Here is a 20,980-nt window from a genome sequence, read left to right as displayed (position 1 = left end):
TCAAACTGAATTTCTGGCGGGTGCAACGGCTCCGATCACAGCGGTAATTCCGGCGCCCAGGCGAGCTTGGCGCCCCGTTTGGGGCACCACCGAATTTCTAGGCCGAAGTGTTTATTTTATAACAGTTTCAAAATAAACACTCTGGGTGAGGAAGTTGTGACCCTGTGATCGCTCAACAAGTTACCAGGCTCATCCCGTGAGTGATGTCCCAACTCATTCACAGCATGAAAAGGGAACAATCACAGGGTAATTAATGTCTGCTTTCCACTACACAGCAAGGTGACGGTGACAGAGGCTGTGGGCAGCTCATCTTAGCCGTGGAATGATGCAGGGCGCACAGGAGTGGCAGAGAAGGGGAAACGGCACATCTAAAACTACATTAAAAAGGAAACCCCGTGAAATATTAAGGTTTCTCTTTGGGTTCGGTACCGAGTTCAATCCATCAAGTAATGGGCCTGAATCTGAGGTTCCGTCGCTCAGATTCACCGCTCGATTTGGAACTGACCTTTGGAAACAGGGGGCAGGTCACCGAAGGGGCTTACTGATCAGATTATTCCCGCCCTTTGTCCGTACACATGGCTGGAAGCTGCAAGGAGTGAGTGTCATATCGGGAATTAAGAGGAGGCCTGGTCTCGCTGACTCCCTCAGTAATTAAACATCACTATTCTCCCACACAAAGTCACCGCAGACATACAATCTCATTTCCTTCACACCCTCCGGTCTTTTCTGCATGACAACAGAATTCAGACCAGGCCGCCAGTTTGTTATAAAAGCAAAATCACAAAGCAAGAAAGCCCAGCTTCAATGAGGCGGGATATTACTCACCATTACATCCTCTGGAACAAAGTCAGGGGGTATTTTGGACAGAATGTCTGTTGCCAGTTCCTGCACAATCTCAGATGATGATCTAGCTCCTCCATGTACCTAGAGGGGAGAAACAGTTTGTAATTTGGAAATTATTGATAGAGCCCAGCACACAGTTCAACTGCTCCTGTTGTCTGGAACAGTCTGACACTCAGACTAGCTCCGCCATTCCCAAACAACACACCAAATGTGAAATGTGGCGATGTTTAATCCCTGCAAGCTGACGGTTTGACTTGTGTATTCCTGGACTGGGTACGCTCTGAGCATTACACTAACAATGTGCGCATTGTGTACCGATCATGTGGAGTGACTTATGGAGCTGTAATTCAATCGAGTGGTTCAGATGACTATTCAGTCAAAAAGCCTGTTGCTTGAGTGGTTTTGCAAATGCCCTATGACCTCAGAGACTGATTCACAATGTTTAACCAGCCCCATCTCTTTGTTATTTTACATAGGTTTCCTTTCAAAAAATTTAAATGAGCATTTTGGTCCCACTTTCAAGCGAGCACCCTTCAGGTATTGTGTATCCCGCAGGCTGGCAGTCTCGTACTGAGTGAGGTCTTCAGTCAAAGGAAGAGAATCATTTGTAGCGAACAGGCTCCTTATAATTGGAGGCATTACCAGACAGCACCTCATCACACGCTGCGAGAGGGAGCTAACCTGCGTTAGAGCAAGGCGGGAATGCCACGTACTGCTCACCTCTCTGGGGAGTGTGGTCAGGATCCCATCAAAAACTTCTTGAGTTTCCTTTTGTTCCTTCGTGATATTTGCATTTTCATGCAATCCAAAGACCTGAAGAAGAGGCGGGCAGGAGAAACTGACCGTTACTTTCTAGTTTAAAAACATTCCACTTCAAGGAATACTTATAAGAACATAAGAAATAGGAGCAGGAGTAGGCCATTCGGCCCTTCGAGCCTGCTCCGCCATTCAATGAGATCATGGCTGATCTTCTACCCCATCTCCACTTTCCTGCACTATCCCCATATCCCTTGATTCCCTTAATATCCAAAAATCTACCGATCTCTGTCTTGAATATACTCAACGACTGAGCCTCCACAGCCCTCTGGGGTAGAGAATTCCAAAGATTCACCACCCTCTGAGTGAAGAAATTTCTCCTCATCTCAGTCCTAAATGACTGACCCCTTACCCTGAGGCTGTGACCCCTAGTTCTAGACTCTCCAGCCAGGGGAAACACCCTCCCAGCATCTACCCTATTAAGCCCTCTCAGAATCTTAAATGTTTCAATGAGATCGCCTCTCATTCGTCTAAACTACAGCGAGTATCGGCCCATTCTACTCAATCTCTCCTCATATGACAGCCCTCTCATCCCAGGAGTCAGTCTGGTGAACCTTTGTTGCACCACCTCTAAGGCAAGTAAATCCTTCCTTAGGTAAGAAGACCAAAACAGTACACAGCGCTCCAGGTGTGGGCTCACCAAGGCCCTATATAATTGTAGCAAGACTTCCTTACTCTTCCTTATTCCAACTTCCTTGCAATAAAGGCCAACATACCATTTGCCTTCCTAATTGCTTGCTGTACCTGCATGTTAACTTTCAGTGTTTCCTGTACAAGGACCCCCGAATCCCATAATCCAAATTATGCTCATAATTGTAAAAATCTAAAAAACATTCACGTCATTCACTATTTGATTATATTCCGGGCATCACACTTTAAATATCAAGGCCTTAGAGAGAGTGCAGAAGAGATTTACTAGAATGGTACCGAGGATAAGGGACTTCAGTTAGGTGGAGAGACGGGGGAAACTGGGATTGTTCACTTTAGAGGAGAGAATGTTAAGGGCGATGGGGAAAGAGCAGGGAGTGGGACTAATTGGAGAGCTCTTTCAAAGAGTTGGGCCAAATGGCCTCCTTCTGCGCTGTAAGATTTTATTGGGGGAATTTTAACCCTCCAGGATGGGCAGGAGGGGGGCGGGGGTTAAATTCTGTAAAAACCTGAAACCTGACCCCAACCCGCTGGGAACGCGACCACTTCCGGTTTAACCGGGGTGAATTTGGGGTCAGGGAGTAACCCGCTCTCGAGAGGCGGGACAGTAATTTAAATATGTTAATGAGGCTGCGTGCCTCAGATTTTAACAAACTTGTACATTTAATGTCTGCGGGCTGGGTTTCCCAGGGCTCGGAAAACCTGGCAGCTGGAGGGAGGTGAGAACTGTTGTGTCCGTGTATAATAAGACACAGACTGCAGGAGAACGGTACAACAGGTGTTTACTCAACGTGGCTGACACTGGAACTGATCTGTACAGATTACTACTCAGTGCTGTATAGAGGTGTGGTCACTGCCGGTACTGCAGTATACATGAGCTGTAAAAGATAGTTCCCCCCTTAAAGGTATATACATTACAAGAACGGCTGGACCAAACAGGTAAATGTTTTGCAGCACAGCTCATGGACCAGGAGGAGCAGGAGTGCTTCCCCTCCGGCCCCACCAGCTAACCGGCCGTGATCGCCCCCCCCCACCGCGATACGACGCCACCACCATCGCCAGGCCAACCTGCGATCTTCCCACTGACATGTGACCCGAATCCCTCCCCTGCTACCTCCCCCCCCACCCCCGCGATCTCTCCCTCCCTCTTCTCCGCTCTCCGGCTGTGGACCTTCTCGCCCGACAGCCAGCCGGCCTCACAATCCATCTGGCAGCCGGCCGGGAAACGGAGAAAAAAATTCAAATGATGTCCCGATGTTAAATAAGTCAGGATCTCAGCGGTACCCGCAATTTGAGGGTTTCTTCACTGCTATAACCCCCTCTCCCCCCCCGCCCCCCCCCCCCCCGAAATATTGGGGCCTGTTATTCTATGGTTGGTCTCTGATAATATTTGGAAAGAAGATGAAGGTTTTCATGCTGTAGTGCGGGTTCGTACTGACTATTGAAAAGTACTCAGGCCCTGCCCCGCACCCCACCCCCGCTGATCCCCTTACTGCACCTCTGGGTCTGCATTGAGGGGTAACTGCTTCATGTATTCCAAATAACTTTCGTAGCTGCTGTTTTGGGGGGAAAAGTAGATGCCGCTGGGAGAGAATTTGTAGCAGTCGTCCTTGATGACACTTTCAGAGTAGAAGTTCTCCAGGAGGCTGAGAAGGAGTCGTCGGTCATGGTCATCTGTGACACGGCCGCCATAGTTACACTCTCCCGTAAGGTATATCAGAGCCTCGAAAGGAACCTGACTGTATTCATTCAAGAATATCTGTGGACACACCGCAATGGACAAGTCACTTCAACCGTTTTCCAATCTCGATCAGAAATTAAATGTCTGTCTTATGTTGAAGAAAGACTTGCATTTATATAACACATGCTCAGGACAACTCAACGTGCTTCACAGCCAAAGCAGCACTCCCTCAGTACTGCATTGGAACATCAGCCTCGATGATATGCACATGGATTTGGGGCTTCAAGCCATAACCCCAGTTGTCAGCCATGGCTCAGTTTTCTCACAGCAGAAGGTCGTGGGTTCAAGTCCCACTCCAGAGATTTGAGCACATAATCCAAGATGACATGCTGAGGGAGTGCTGCACTGTCAAAAGTGCTGTCTTTCGGACGAGACGTTAAACCGAGGCCTCGTCTGCCCTCTCAGATGGACGTGGAAGATCCCATGGCACTTTTTGAAGAAGAGCAGGGGAGTTCTCCCAGTATCCTGGCCAACGTTTGTCCCTCAACCGGCATCACCAAAACAGATTACCTGGTCTTTATCACATTGCTATTTGTGGGATCCTGCTGTGCACAAATTGGCTGTTGCATTTCCTAAAATACAACAGTGACTACACTTCAAAAGTACTTCATTGGTTGTAAATTGCCTCTCCCTGTTTCGTCTGCCAAAATGCATCACCTGACACTTCTCTGTATTAACTTCCATCTGCCACTTGTCTGCCCATTCTGCTCGCCTTTCTATGTCCTGTTGCAATCGATTGGTATCATCCTCACTGTTTGCCACACCCCCAAGTTTGGAGTCATCAGCAAATTTAGAAATTCTATGCTGTATTCCAATATCCAGGTCATTTATATATATCTATATATCAAAAAAAGCAGTGGCCCTAGCAATGACCCTTGGGGAACACCATTGTCTACCATCCTCCAGTCTGAAAAACAGCCATTTACCACAACTCGCTGTTTTCTGTCCTTAAGCCAATTCCTTATCCAAGCTGCTACTGACCCACCTATTCCATGAGCCTCAATTTTGTTAACCAGCCTTCTATGTGGTACTTTGTAAAACGCCTTCCGAAAATCCATGTAAACAACATCCATTGCATTCTCTTCATCAATCCTCTCTGTTACTTCATCAAAAAATTCAATTAGATTAGTCAAACACGATCTTCTTTTAACAAACCCGTGTTGGCTCTCCTTAATTAGCTTAAACCTCTCCAAATGCCCGTTAATTTTTCCTTGATTATTGTTTCTCAAACTTTACCCACCACTTATGTTAAACGGACCGGCCTGTAGTTACTAGGATTGTCCTTACACCCTTTCTTGAACAATGGTGTCACATTTGTTACTTTTCAATCCTCAAACACCTCCCCTGCATCTAGGGAAGATTGGAAGATTATGGCAAGCCCTTCCGCTATCTCCTCCCCAATTCCCTTAGCAGCCTGGGATGCAAGCCATCTGGACCAGGCGACTTATCCACTCTAAGCATAACCAGCCTTTCTAGTACATCCTGTCTATCAATTTTCACCCCTTCCATTGCTTCTACCTTTTCCACTTTTACCGATATTTTGTCAGCATCCACCTCCTTAGTAAACACCGATACAAAGTACTCATTGAGTATTCTAGCCTTGCCCTGCGCCTCTAAGCATATATCACCTTCTTTGTCTCTAATAGGCCCACCCCACCTCTTACTACCCGCTTACTGTTTACATGCCGGTAGAAGCTTTTTGGGTTCCCTTTTATGTTAACTGCCATTCTACTCTCATATTCTCTCTTTGCCAATCTTATTTTCATCTTCACATCCCCTCTCAACTTATTGTATTTGGTCCGGTTCTCCATTGAAGAATTCACCTGACATGTATCATACACCCTCTTTTTTTGTTTTATCATCTTCCCTATCTCCCTCGTCATCCAAGGAGCCCTTGCTTTGGTTCCTTCACCCTCCCTTCTTGTTGGAATGTACCTAGCCTGTACTTGCAACATCTCCTCCTTAAAGATCACCCATTGTTCCATTACGGTTTTTCCTGTCAGTCTTAGCAAGTTATCAGTTAACTTAGTTAATTACCATTTAAGGACCCTTTCAAAAGGTTTTCTCACTTTATCACTGTGACATACCTGAATCTGCCTTGCACTGATCCTGAGATCGGATTCATTGAACTCGTAGGGGACATTCCAGCCAAGTGAGCCAAACATGCGGCGTTCCTGAATGAGAGCGTGGAAAAAGCACAAGGCAAAGAGCAGCTTCTCCCACACCTGTTAATGAAAGGGACTGTCAAGCACAAACTCCAGCATCTCTTCAAAAATTAAAACAATCTCATTAACGTGGCTGTTACGACAGCAAACAGAGTACAGGAAACTTTCGATTTACCGGCACCTAAATAACTGGAAATCTCGGTTAACCGGCAAAATTCAGGAGTAGGCTTTACTTCATATTGTATTTGCCTTCCTCCGTCTGTTGCTGTGCAAGGGTGTGGCTGCAGCTGTTGCTAAGCTACAGAGACGCTTGGAACTTGTGGCCATTGTTCTACACTTGTTGCTAAGCAACAGGGTTTGTTGCTTTATACGGAGCTGTCAGCTCTCCCTATCTTTTACTATAGCGTTCGGTTATCCGGAATTTTTGATGAACCGGCACCACGTCGGTCCCGTCCGTGCCAGATAAAAAAAAGTTTCCTGTATTGCTCTTTCTGCTTCAGGGCTAAGTGTAAAAGTCGAGAGTATTGGAACCTGGAATGATCCAGAATCAACAATCGGTCGACACAGCTCACTTTCTCAGGAGGAAAGAATCTCCGAGCTCCTGTTCAGACCCACACCCCGAGACTCCAAAATCAGACCCTGACTGTCACTGCTAGACTGAGACAGCATTTCACACTTGTTCACGTCCAGCACTAACACTGATCAGTGGCTTCAGATAAGCCAATGTCCCACCTCCTCTCAAACTCTAATCACCACTTCACTCCGCTGTTTAATACAAGAACAATCAATCAATTCTGGAATATTGGACATTTCCCAGTCCAGTTACTCTGAACTGCGGACATTCACTATTTCTCAACTTACAAATACTTTAAAATCTTTCATCATTTTTGTGAGTTTTACACTTGCCTGAATAAAGTTATAGTTAACTTAGTGGTTTTAAATCAAGGTGGACGATGTTATTTCTGTTCAAGAAAGCAACACCCTCTAATATCTGCCTCATGAGCCGTTTGATCTCTTTTTCTTTGAAGGCCTCTTCCCTCTCAGAAGAACATAAGAAATAGGAGCAGGACTCGGCCATTCGGCCCTCGAGTCTGCTCCGTCATTCAATAAGATCATGGCTGATCATCTACCTCATCTCCACTTTCCTGCACTATCCCCATATCCCTTGATTCCCTTAATATTCAAAAATCTATCGATCTCTGTCTTGAATATACTCAACGACTGAGCCTCCACAGCCCTCTGGGGTAGAGAATTACAAAGATTCAGCACCCTCTGAGTGAAGAAATTTCTCCTCATCTCAGTCCTAAATGGCTGACCCCTTATTCTAAGACTGTGACCCCTGGTTCTAGACTCCCCAGCCAGGGGAAATATCCTCCCAGCATCTACCCTGTCAAGCCCTGTAAGAATTTTGTATGTTTCAATGAGATCACCTCTCACTCTTCTAAACTCTAGAGAATATAGGCCTAGTCTACTCAATCTCTCCTCATAGGACAATCCCGCCATCCCAGGAACCAGTCAGCTACATATTGGTTGAAAATCTCACCACCAGCAGCATATTTCAAAACTAAGATCATTTCGGATACCATCCCATACACTTCATACAGGCTGATGATCCAAGGATTGGATTTACCAATTCTAATCCTGCAATCTCATGGATAATTTCCATTCGGCAGTCTTGACCCTTCCTTCTTTTCCTCATGAATTTGGCAGCACACTCCTTCCCCGTTCCCTTTATATTCTGACTTTTTTTTTTACAGTACACATTGAGTTTTCTTTCTGTAGCTATGCTGCAGTAACAGTTTACATTATTAGTCACTGTGTAAGAAGATTCAGTCTCTTCAGCTGTCTACTGAATTCCCTTCCGGGATACCAGTGCCAGCTGTTAGTCGGTGAAATCTGTCTGGGATTCTAAACTCTAAATTGGAAACGATGGCTCAACCTCAGCATAAACCTGTGTCGCTGAGCGTTACGCGAGGTGTCCACCTCCCCTCTGGACGTGTCCATCCGGGGCAATGGCTGTAGATTCCTGGAGAGGTTTTGGGGGTGAAATTCATCCTGGGTGACAGTGCAAAGTGGGCGATAGTAGATCGGCCATTTACACCTGGCCCAATACTTGGTAGACCCTATTGTGCTACCGCCCACGATGAATTTCACCTCATTGTCTTCAAACCATTGCAAGAATCTGCTGAGATGAGGCCTCCCTCCATGGAACGGGTCTGTCAGATTGTTAGTTCCTCCCTTCCATCTGCAGCGTTCCTGATGCTCCATTGATAGCTACAAACCTCACCGGTCCTGCACTGACCTTCTATTGCTGTGTGTCTGACCCGGTTACACATACCCAGTTTACCAGGGGAAACAAAGCTACCAATAAGCAGAAAAATGTTACCAGCCCATACCCCTGGCTTACTGCAGCCACTGAAGAAGTGTGGGTCAGAGATTGGATCATTCAGGTAGGACCTCAGCAGGTTTGCGCGCAGTCCCTTTGGTGGCTCGTTGGTCATTTTGATTCCGTTCTGCAGCATGGAGACGGGAAAGTCTCGGGATGGATAGCTGGTGAGCCACAGGCGGAACTCGGGCTTGGTCCTGTCACTGTCGGTGATCATCTCTTCGCAGATCCGCTCTAGCTCTGGCAGCCAGCTGCTGGCCAGGTGACAGTTCTGAAGAACCACCCACGTCCCCTCCTCAGCTGCCTGGAAAAACGAAACCATATCAGAAACCGGGCTCGGCAGCTCGCTATACAGACTACTGATTCACACATCAAAGCAGCAATCAGCGATAAATGGCCAATTCCCCAGGAAATTAAGGTTCGCAATTAGCGTGACCTTCAGTCAATTGTCACATTGTTGTGACTGACCAACTAAAATAAATGTACACTTTGTTTAGTAAGCTCGGTTTGTTTTCACATGGGCTGTGACTTGGAATGATAAAACAGCACTGGCAGAGGTTTGGCAATCAGTGAGAGCACCATTCTGTTATTGGAAAACGTTTATCTGACAAAATCATCTGGAGACTTCACAAGTTATCTACATTGCCTCCAGTAAAAGTACAACAGATGCTCAATCAAGCTTAAACGCAAATGGTGTGAGGAACTCAACATAAGGTCCACTGATGATTTCAAAATAAGTAATGAAGACAGTGGGGCTGATATCTTAATCGACTGTACCTCCACTGCTGCTAGGTAAGGTAATCGTGCATTAGAGTGCCTGGGGTCCCTTGTTCTCACACAGAGTGCATTCCCCACCCAGTCCCGTCCACCCAGGCTCTCTTGTTGACTCCTGTCATCTCTGGGTGCCTGAAGCTAGGAGTCTCTTCAGATGTTGTTAAGTTGCTTTTGGGGATTGCTTAAGCAGACACCAGCAAGCTGCTTTCCCCTTTTTTACTGTATGATTGTGAACAATTCCTCTTTAGGCTTGTTGGAAGGTCAATAGGAAGAAAGTTGTTCTAGGTACCTAGAAAAGTTAGGTCGTAGACACCGTCACAAGTGGGAATGTCTGAATATCTGTTCCATTCTTATCTCTCAGAAACTATTAAATAACCAGGACCAACTTCAGGTAAAATAAAATATTCTTACCAAATAACTATTCAAAAACTTACTTTTTCAATCATTTTTCCAGCAATTGGGCCTTGTCCCTGGCCAAGGGAGATTGTTTGGAGATTCGCCGCTCCCATTCCTAAAACAGACAGCGCCCATTTTAACTGCTGCATTCATAAGATACCTTCCTAATGAACATAAATACATATCTACTGTACGTATATTAAACATCTTGCTGCGCACTTCTAGTCCAAAATACTTACTTCCTGTAACACTTTTGACGTCAAAACTTACAATGGAAACGGCCTACATAAACTGCTTTTGATGGGATTCTGTATGTAAACATTTTATAATGGGGAATTCAAACGTAAACTGTTGCCTGTCACACTTTGTTGATGAATCAATCATAATCACTCAAAATGGTTTTTGAAATTCTTTTGTCCACCATTTTTATCTGAAATCACTTATGTATAAGATAAGGTTTTAAATAAAACAAAAGATTCAAAAAAATACATATTTCACAATAACAAGATTACATTTACCCAGTAAGAAGACTTTTCGGCAGCACCTCCCAAACCAGCGACCTCTACCACCTAGAAGGACAAGGGCAGCAGACGCATGGGAACACCACCACCTCCAAGTTCCCCTCCAAGTAACACACCATCCTGACTTGGAAGTATATCGCTGATCCTTCATTGTCGCTGGGTCAAAATCCTGGAACTCACTCCCTAACAGCACTGTGGGAGTACCTTCACCACACAGACTGCAGCGGTTCAAGAAGGCGGCTCACCACCACCTTCTCAAGGGCAATTAGGGGATGGGCAATAAATGCTGGGCCTTGCTAGCGACGCCCACATCCCGAGAATGAATTTAAAGGACTGACATTCCATGCCACACTGGGATTGAAGGATCTTTTCTCTAAAATTGTAAGGGTCTCAGTGAAATGTATTAAAAAGTCTTAGTCCAGTTCATGTTGGGTGTGAATCCATCGCACGAAACTGCTCGCAACTCAGCACTCATTAGTATTAAATTGGTTGACTGGTGGGGAGCTTGGCAACGTTATCATGGTAGAATCATAGAATCATCGAAAAATTATGACACAGGAGTCCATTCAGCCCATCGTATCTGTGCTGGTCGGAAAAGAGCTATTCAGCCTAATCCCACTTTCCAGCACTTGGTCCGTAGCCCTGTAGGTTACGGCACTTCAACTGCACACCCAAGTACTTTTTAAATGTGATGAGGGTTTCTGCCTCCACCTTTCAGGCAGTGAGTTCCAGACCCCCACCACCCTCTGGGTGAAACATTTTTTCCTCATCTTCCCTCTAATCCTTCTACCAACTACTTTAAATCTGTGCCCCCTGGTTCTTGACCTCCCTGCTAAGTAAAATAGATCCTTCCTATCCACTTTATCTAGGCCCCTCATAATTTTATACACCTCAATCACGTCTCCCCTCAGCCTCCTCTGTTCCAAGGAAAACAACCCCAGCCTATCTAATCTTTCCTCATAGCTAAAGTTTTCTAGTCCTGATGGGAAAGTGGTTCCTTTCATGATATTGCATGCCGGCTGAAGATGATAAATGTGGATAAAATGTTCCCCCAGCGAACAGTGAACTTTAAAATTGCAAACTTTGAGGAATGAAAGTTTTTTTTTTACAGCTCTGTGGAACAGATTTATCTGACATCATGGGGCAGATTTTGCGGTGGGCGTGATGCCGTACTCTGAGAGTACGCCGTCATACCGCCTTTGAAATTGACCGCACGCTCAGGATTTCCGCACGTGCTTGCGCGAAATCCCGAACTTGCGACTTGACAGATGACCCGCACTGATGGGGAAATACTCATTGCTGGCGCAGAGTTGGGCTAATTGCCCACCAACTGCCCGGCATTTAAGGACAGAAATGTTACGGTTAGTAAAAGCAGGCGCAGGAGCCTGTTTCACTGTGAAAGGAACCACCTTTCCGTTCTTTTGCAGGTTATTTGTGATGATTAATGAAGCTGCGTTAATGGTGAAAATAATAAGTTTGCATCCAGCCAGAATCACACCTTCTCTTTAAAAGTTGGCAACGGTGGTTGAAGAATATTGGCTGTAAATCCCCTTTAGATGTGGTTCAGCAATAGCTAAAATGCTTTAAGGAGTGTACTTTTTTAATTTATCAAAAGTTTAGACAGGCAGTAATACAATTTGATATCATGAATAAATATGGTACAATGTACTAAAATACAGTTTAATTAATGAAAAGAAAAAATCTAATATCAATTTGCGCCCTCCCCCGCCATTATGTGTAAAAGCCCCCTCCTTTCTCCTCTGTCGCCTTATTCTGTAACTTTATTCCCCTGGGTGCCAGTTATCATATCCCATTGAACAATTAACTGTTAAACCCTGAGGCTGGTTCCCACACATCTGTCAAGAGGAAACTCGGGGCTTTCACTGATTGGAGCACTAGGCCTACGTGATCCCAGGCGCGCTTCCGCACTCGCTGCAGTCCTGGGAACCCTGGGCCATTACGCTGCCCTCTGTCATGCAGCGTCAAACAGTAAGTTCGCGAAGGAGGGCCCCCCCATCTCCGTAGGTACGCCGCCAATCGCAAAATCTGTCCCTTACACAGCTCACCATCAAATGGGAATCCATAATGCTACAGATCACAAGTTAAAGCAACAAAATACATGCGTTTGAATAGTGCATAACCCCAAAAGCAGGACCTTTTTACATTACTTGGGGCTTTACACAAACTGACTGAAACTTCTCATTTCAACCGGTGAATAAATTCTACCAAGACATGGGTGGGGGGGGTAGAGTTTCCACTGGGTCACCTGAAATTGGCCAAACCGGCGCAAAAGATCGCGGAATTTCAAGAGCAAATTACGCCCAGCGCAAATCGAGATTCCGTGATCTTTAACGCCAGTTTAAAAAACATCGCGTTGGAATCAGGCCCCGCCCACAAAACTGACCCCGCCCCAGACCGAATTAATCACCATGGCGAATTTCCAATAATTGCGGCCCTTTGAGGAGGCTCTTAAAATTAAGGCAGATTTTTAGGCGCCAGGATATCTTTTAAATATCAAAAAATATTTAATCTATTAAGAAACTGACTACTGCATACTGATAAAAACAGAAAATGCTGGGAATACTCAGCAGGTTTCCAGCATCCGCAGTATTTTGCTTTTGTACTGTATACCAATGTTCCCCCTACTTTTGGTGGGGGGGGGTGGTGTTTAAGGGGCTGTGCGTGTGTGCAAAATTTAACATTAGAAAAACCAGAGCTTAGCTACAAGGACAGGTTGGAGAAGCTGGATTTGTTTTCATTAGAGCAAAGGAGGTTGAGGGGTTGATTTGATAGAGGTGTACAAGATTATGATGGGTTTGGATAGGCTAGACGGGGAAAGGCTGTTCCCACTAGTTAATGGTAGAAGGACTAGGGGACACAGGTTTAAGGTTTTGGGCAAAAGATACAGAGGGGATGTGAGGAAAACCTTTTTTATGCAGCGAGTGGTGAGAACCGGGAACTCGCTGCCGACGGAAGTGGTGGAAGTGGAGACTCTCAATGTTTCCAAGGGGAGACTGGATAGGCATTTGAGGGAAATAAACTTGCAGGGCTACAGGGATAGAGCGGGGGAATGGGACTGACTGGATTGCTTTACAGAGAGCCGGCATGGACTCGATGGGCCGAATGACATCCTTCTGTGCCGTTATGACTCTATGACCCGGGCTGCGCGGGACCGGCAGAGAGCTGTGCGGCCGCGCGGACTAGAGAAAATGTTGCTGTACACCAAGGTGACTAGCGAATGGTTCTGTATCGTTTTTTTAAAGTTATTTTCAGTGATTTAAAATCAGGTTACTCACAGGTGGTAGACACTCTGATTACAAATGCTGATTTGTGATAAGCCCATTTTCAGCTGTATTAATAAAACCGCATTTGATTCTTAAATATATCAAGGAATATTTTTAATGCAAGAAAATAAGAAACAATTATGTTGTAAAACGCTGCCCGATTGCGTTGGTTCATGGAAGGGTTTACGTTTATCATTATACAAATGAGCTCGAGTGGAAACTTGAACCATAGAATCTATTCGGAACGCCAACGCCATTTTGAGCACAATTTGCGCCCGGGTCGCTGATCGTGCCCAACGCGGAAACTCCACTTCAAAATCTCCAGAAAAAAATGCTTTTCTAAATTTGCTATTAAGTGTTTCAGTTCGTGTGCAATGCCCAAAGGGAGCCTGATCTCTCTCAAGTGTCAAAATGGAACAGACACCAACTAACGTCAATAAAATAATTGTTAAAATAAATCCCGCTAGGGGTCTGTCTGGAGAAACCACAACAGGAGGAATGAAGGGGAAGTGAGTGAGTGAGAAGTGACGAAACCCATTCACGTTACAGGTTGGTAGATTGGACTGACTGACCACAACACTGCCGCTTTTAATAACAGTTATGTGTAACATATAAAAATACAGAAATCTCTACGAGAGCTTTGGTCGTGAGTATTTTGAGCATTTTGTGCCTGTGATATGACAGTGTTGCGAGGTGCTTCGTGCTACAGTATGTGTTATGGGTCGATCTCATCAATGGCTAGTTCACAGCATGTGGGATTAATTAAGACTTAATTAGTTAATGGCATTCATTAATTACGACTTGAATTTAAAATTCTCATCCTTGTGTTCAAATCCCTCTTCTGAATGAGCAGAGATTTTCTCCAATTAGTTATTGGGAAGACCGAAGCCATCGTTTCCGGTCCCCGCCACAAACTCCGTTCCCTGGCCACTGACTCCATCCCTCTCCCTAACATCTGTCTGAGGCTGACCCACACTGTTCGCAACCGTGGTGTCATATTTGACCCTGAAATGAGCTTCCGACCACATAACTAAGACTACCTATTTCCATCTCCGTAACATCTCCCGTCTCCACCCTTGCCTCAGCTAATCTGCTGCTGAAACCCTCATCCATGCCTTTGTTACCTCTAGAATTGACTATTCCAATGCACTCCTGGCTGGCCTCCCACATTCTACCCTAGGTAAACTTGAGGTCATCCAAAACTCGGCTGCCTGTGTTCTAACTCGCACCAAGTCCCGCTTGCCCATCACCCCTGTGCTCACTGACCTTCACTGGCTCCCGGTTATGTAACGCTTTGATTTCAAAATTTTCATCCTTGTTTTCAACTCCCTCCATGGCCTCGCCCCTTCCTATCTCTATAATCTCATTCAGCCCCACAATCCCCCGAGATATCTGCGCTCCTCTAATTCTGCCCTCTTGAGCATCCCTGATTATAATCGCTCAACCATTGATGGCCGTGCCTTCTGTTGCCTGGGCCCTAAGCTCTGGAATTCCCTGCCTAAACCTCTCCACCTCGCTGCCTCTCTTTCCTCCCTTAAGACGCTCCTTAAAACCTACTTCTTTGACCAAGCTTTTGGTCACCTGCTCTAATTTCTCCTTATGTGTCAAATTTTTGTCTGATAATACTCCTGTGAAGCATCTTGGGACATTTTACTACATTAAAGGCGCTATATAAATACAAGTTGTTGCTGTTGTTGTTGGTCGGCCCCTCCCTATCTCTGTAACCTCCTCCAGCCCTACAACCCCCGAGATAGCTGCGCTTCTCCAATTCTGCCCTTTTGTGCATCCCCGATTTTCTTCGCTCCACCATTGGAGGCCGTGCCTTCAGCTGCCAAAGCCCTGAGCTTTGGAATTCCTTCCTAAACCTCTTTGCCTCTCTACCTCTTTCCTCCTTTTAGACGCTCCTTAAAACCTCTTTGACCCAGCTTTTGGTCGGTGGCCCTAATGTCTCCTTATGTGGCTCGGTGTCAAATTTGGTTTGATTACGCTCCTGTGAAGCGCCTTGGGACGTTTTACTTAAAGGCGCTATATAAATACAAGCTGTTGTTGTTGAGACACATCTGTATCCGTTACTCTAAGAAAGTAAATGAAAATACCCGTTGGTTAGCAATACCTTGCTCCTCAGCGAATCTCATAAGTAGGGCCATGGGATCGGCTCCAGCAGAAAGGACAAAGATCAGTGGCGTAAAGTGACTGGAGCCCTTATAGCTGTGCTGAAGATCAAACGTTGGAGGCTCGATATAAGCAGCACCCATTCTCTCAGTGATGAATTGCTGGATAGCTGGAATTACCTGCAGGAAAAGAAACAGGCAAACAGCTGTCGGAGCGCTGATATCACTTATTGCTTCTGTCAAATCCCAGCAACTCAGCAAATTAAATCCCATAGCGAGTTGGCCAAAATATTCCTGCTTTTAATACAGGGAAAGATTAATTACTGTCGATTAAAGAAACAGGCAGTTCTGTGGTGAGTGCGATGTGTGGTGTGTGGTGTGTTTAGTGTGTGAGGTGTAGTGTGTGGTGCGGTGTGTGAATGTTGCAGAGTGTTGGCGCTGTGCATTATCTGAACTCACGAGTGTTGGCCTTGTGCATTATCTGAACTCACGAGTGTTGGTGCTGTGCACTATTTGAACTCACGAGTGTTGGCACTGTGCATTATTTGAACTCACGAGTGTTGGCGTTGTGCTTTATTTGAAGTCCACATCACGGAAGACCTCTCCTGGTCCCTCAACACCTCCTCTCTGGTGAAGAAGGTCCAGCAGCGCCTATATTTCCTAAGGAGGCTGAAGGGATGTAACCTGTCACCCCTGATCCTCTCTAACTTTTACCGCTGCACAATAGAGAGCATCCTGACGAACTGTATCACAGTATGGTATGGCAGCTGTAGCTACTATGACCAGAAAGCCCTGCAGTGGGTAGTCAAAACTGCCCAACGCATTACCGGCACCCGGCTACCGACCATAGAACACATATACCAGAAACGCTGTTTACGGAGGTCACGGACCATCATCAAAGACCCTACCCACCCCAGCCACAGTCTGTTCGCCCTCCTGCCATCTGGGAGACGCTACAGATGCATTCGCACCCAAACAACCAGATTTAGGAACAGCTTCTTTCCCAGGGCTGTCATCCTACTGAACTCCACAAATAAACTCTAAAGCCTGCACATCTGCCAATGCACTTTAGTCATAGAGTCATAGAGTAATACAGCACAGATAGAGGCCCTTCGGCCCATCGTGTCCGTGCCGGCCATCAAGCCCTGTCTAATCTAATCCCATATTCCAGCATTTGGTCCGTAGCCTTGTATGCTATGGCATTTCAAGTGCTCATCCAAATGCTTCTTAAATGTTGTGAGGGTTTCTGCCTCCACAACCCTTTCAGGCAGTGAGTTCCAGACTCCAACCGCCCTCTGGGTGAAAAAGTTCTTTCTCAAATCCCCTCTAAACCTCCCGCCCTTTACCTTGAATCTATGCCCCCTAGTTATTGACCCCTCTACTAAGGGAAAAAGCTCCTCAGCATCCATCCTATCTATGCCCCTCATAATTTTGTACACCTCAATCATGTCCCCCCTCAGCCTCCTCTGCTCCAAGGAAAACAAACCCAATCTGCCCAGTCTCTCTTCATAGCTGAAGCGCTCCAGCCCTGGTAACATCCTGGTGAACCTCCTCTGCACCCTCTCTAACGCGATCACATCCTTCCTGTAGTGTGGCGACCAGAACTGCACACAGTATTCCAGCTGTGGCCTAACCAGTGTTTTATACAGCTCCATCATAACCTCCTTGCTCTTATATTCTATGCCTCGGCTAATGAAGGCAAGTATCCCATATGCCTTTTTTACCACCTTATCCACCTGTTCCGCCGCCTTCAGGGATCTGTGTACTTGCACACCCAGATCCCTCTGACCCTCCGTCTTGCCTAGGGTCTTTCCATTCATTTTGTATTCCCTTGCCTTGTTAGTCCCCCCAAAGTGCATCACCTCGCACTTTTCCGGGTTAAATTCCATTTGCCACTGTTCTGCCCATCTGACCAACCCATCTATATCGTCCTGCAGACTGAGGCTACCCTCCTCGCTATTTACCACCCTACCAATTTTTGTATCATCCGCGAACTTACTGATCATACCTTTTACATTCATATCCAAGTCATTAATGTAGACCACAAACAGCAAGGGACCCAGCACCGATCCCTGTGGTACCCCACTGGCCACAGGCTTCCAGTCACAAAAACAACCTTCGACCATCACCCTCTGCCTTCTGCCACTAAGCCAGTTTTGTATCCAATGTGCCAAGGCACCCTGGATTCCATGGGCTCTTACCTTCTTGACCAGTCTCCTGTGCGGGACTTTATCGAAGGCCTTACTGAAATCCATGTATACCACATCCACTGTGTTACCCTCATCCACACACCTAGTCACCCCCTCAAAAAATTCAATCAAATTAGTCAGACATGATCTTCCCTTGACAAAGCCATGTTGACTATCCCTGATTAATCCTTGCCTCTCCAAGTGGAGACAAATTTTGTCCCTCAGAATTTTTTCCAATAATTTTCCTACCACTGATGTTAGGCTCACTGGCCTGTAGTTCCCCGGTTTTTCCCTACTACCCTTCTTGAATAATGGTACTACATTAGCGGTTCTCCAGTCCTCTGGCACATCCCCTGTGGCCAGAGAGGTCCTGAATATATGTGTTAGAGCCCCCGCAATCTCTTCCTTTGCCTCACACAGCAGCCTGGGATACATTTCATCCGGGCCTGGGGATTTATCCATTTTTAGGCCAGCTAAAACCACCAATACCTCCTCCCTCTCGATGTTAATATGTTCGAGCATATCACAGTCCCCCCGCCCTATTTCTATGTCTACATCGTCCTTCTCCATAGTGAAAACAGATGCAAAAAATTCATTTAGAACCCCTCCTACATCTTCCGGCTCCACACACAGATTGCCACTTTTGTCCCTAATGGGCCCTATTTTTTCCCTAGTTATCCTCTTACCCTTAATATACTTATAAAACATCTTAGGATTTTCCTTTATTTTGCTCGCCAGTGTTATTTCATGGCCCCTCCTTGATCTCCTAATTTCTTTTTTAAGTATCCCCCTGCACTTTTTGTACTCCTCTAGGGCTTCCTCCGTCTTTAGCCTTTTGTATCTACCAAAAGCCCTCCTTTTTTTCCTAATCCATTCTCGTATATCCCCTGACATCCAAGGATCCCTGTGGTTTTTGGAACCACTCTTGACCTTTACGGGAACATGTTGCCATTGTATGATCTCAATCTCCCTTCTGAAAGCCTCCCATTGCTCCGATGCGGATTTTCCTACAAGTAGCTGATCCCAGTCCATTTTGGCCAGATCCTGCCTTATCCTATTAAAATCGGCCTTCCCCCAATTTAGAACCTTTATTTCCGGCCCATCCCTGTCCTTTTCCATGACCACCTTAAATCTTACCATATTATGGTCACTATCACCAAAGTGCTCACCTACTAGCACTTTTTCCACTTGGCCGGCCACATTCCCTAGAATTAGGTCCAGTACCGCCCCCTCTCTTGTAGGACTTTCTACATGCTGGCTCAAAAAGCTCTCCTGGATGCACTTTAAGAATTCTACACCCTCTGAGCCTTTCACACTCTGACTATCCCAGTTAATATTGGGGAAGTTGAAATCCCCCATTATTATTACCCTATTATTTGCACATTTCTCTGAGATTTGCCTACATATCTGTTCCTCTATCTCCCCCTGACTGTTTGGAGGCCTATAGTACACTCCCAGCAAAGTGCTTGCCCCCTTTTTGTTTTTAAGCTCCACCCATATGGCCTCATTAGAGGAACCTGCTAATATATCATCCCTCCTTACTGCAGTAATTGACTCCTTAATTAATATTGCGACACCCCCTCCTCTTATACCTCCCCCTCTGTCTCGCCTGAAGATTCTGTACCCCGGAATATTGAGCTGCCAGTCTTGCCCCTCCCTCAACCATGTCTCCGTGATAGCAACAATATCATACTCCCATGTGTTTATCAACACCTTCAGTTCATCCACCTTATTTGCAAGACTCCTTGCATTAAAATAGATGCCATCCAGCCTTGCCCTTATATATTTGCCCTGTCTACCAAGCTGACTTGTTTTTTTCTCTATAATTGGCAGCACATCACCCCCTATTTCAGCTCCCCTCTGTATCCCATAACCATTTATTATGGTTATGTTTATGTTAATGTATTACAAGCCAAATGAATGTTGAATGTTTAAATGTCTTAATCTAAATGTACACTCTCGGGAGCCGCAAGCCTACATTTCGTTGTACTGCACTTGTGCACTAACAATGACAATAAAGTTGATTATTATTATTATTTGAACTCACGAGTGTTGGCGCTGTGCATTATCTGAACTCACGCGTGTTGGCCCTGTGCATTATCTGAACTCACGAGTGTTGGCGCTGTGCACTATTTGAACTCACGAGTGTTGGTGCTGTGCATTATCTGAACTCACGAGTGTTGGCGCTGTGCATTGTCTGAACTCACGAGTGTTGGCGCTGTGCATTGTCTGAACTCACGAGTGTTGGCGCTATGCATTATCTGAACTCACGAGTGTTGGTGCTGTGCATTATCTGAACTCACGAGTGTTGGCATTGTGCATTATCTGAACTCGCGAGTGTTGGCGCTGTGCATTATCTGAACTCACGAGTGTTGGCGCTGTGCATTATCTGAACTCACGAGTGTTCGCGCTGTGCATTATTTGAACTCACGAGTGTTGGCGCTGTGCATTATCTGAACTCACGGGTGTTGGTGCTGTGCATTATCTGAACTCACGGGTGTTGGTGCTGTGCATTATCTGAACTCACGAGTGTTGGCGCTGTGCATTATCTGAACTCACGAGTGTTGGCCGTGTGCACTATTTGAACTCACGAGTGTTGGCGCTGTGCATTATCTTAACTCACGAGTGTTGGCCCTGTGCATTGTCTGAACTCACGAGTGTTGACCCTGTGCATTGTCTGAACTCACGAGTGTTGGCGCTGTGCATTATCTGAACTCATGATTGTTGACACTGTGCGTTATCTGAACTCATGAGTGTTGGCACTGTGCATTGTTTGAACTCACGAGTGTTGGCGCTCTGCATTGTCTGAACTCAACAATGTAAAGTGCTTCAATACAACACAGTCACTCTAAAGCCTGCCTGCCACTGACTGGATCAAATTCCCACATTGCAGGCAGTGTGCCGACCAAAATTATACCTCTCACGGCCTGGCGTTATCACTACACTACTTCACTAGTTGGAACATTGTGGTGAGGAAACTCACCATTTAAACTAGACAAAAGGAAAAAGTGGGGAGATGGAAAGGCGTTTAATGTGTGCAAAGGTAAGGTCATGCGATTGAGAAAGGAAATAATCAGTATGAATGTAACAGTGACAGGATACAGGG

General features: G+C 45.8%; 1 protein-coding gene across 1 annotated transcript in view; it reads right to left on the bottom strand.

Annotated features, from left to right (window-relative positions):
* The window catches only part of LOC147105498 (dynein axonemal heavy chain 3-like), a 201,746-nt gene that overhangs the window by 36,816 nt on the left and 143,950 nt on the right, over positions 1 to 20,980 (bottom strand). The window contains exons 27-33 of the mRNA XM_086009911.1: positions 15,688 to 15,865; positions 9,808 to 9,884; positions 8,610 to 8,903; positions 6,136 to 6,273; positions 3,806 to 4,066; positions 1,564 to 1,656; positions 826 to 924 (exon numbers count right to left, since the gene is read on the bottom strand). Coding sequence (XP_085866037.1) covers positions 826 to 924; positions 1,564 to 1,656; positions 3,806 to 4,066; positions 6,136 to 6,273; positions 8,610 to 8,903; positions 9,808 to 9,884; positions 15,688 to 15,865 — 1,140 coding nt within the window. The remainder of the gene's footprint in view (positions 1 to 825; positions 925 to 1,563; positions 1,657 to 3,805; positions 4,067 to 6,135; positions 6,274 to 8,609; positions 8,904 to 9,807; positions 9,885 to 15,687; positions 15,866 to 20,980) is intronic.

Source organism: Somniosus microcephalus, chromosome 17, assembly GCF_052327205.1.
Source record: "Somniosus microcephalus isolate GS21.2 chromosome 17, FLI_Smic_1.0, whole genome shotgun sequence".
Lineage (NCBI taxonomy): Eukaryota > Metazoa > Chordata > Chondrichthyes > Squaliformes > Somniosidae > Somniosus > Somniosus microcephalus.
Note: the sequence above shows the minus strand (reverse complement) of the source record. Positions and strands in the feature narration are given on the sequence as shown.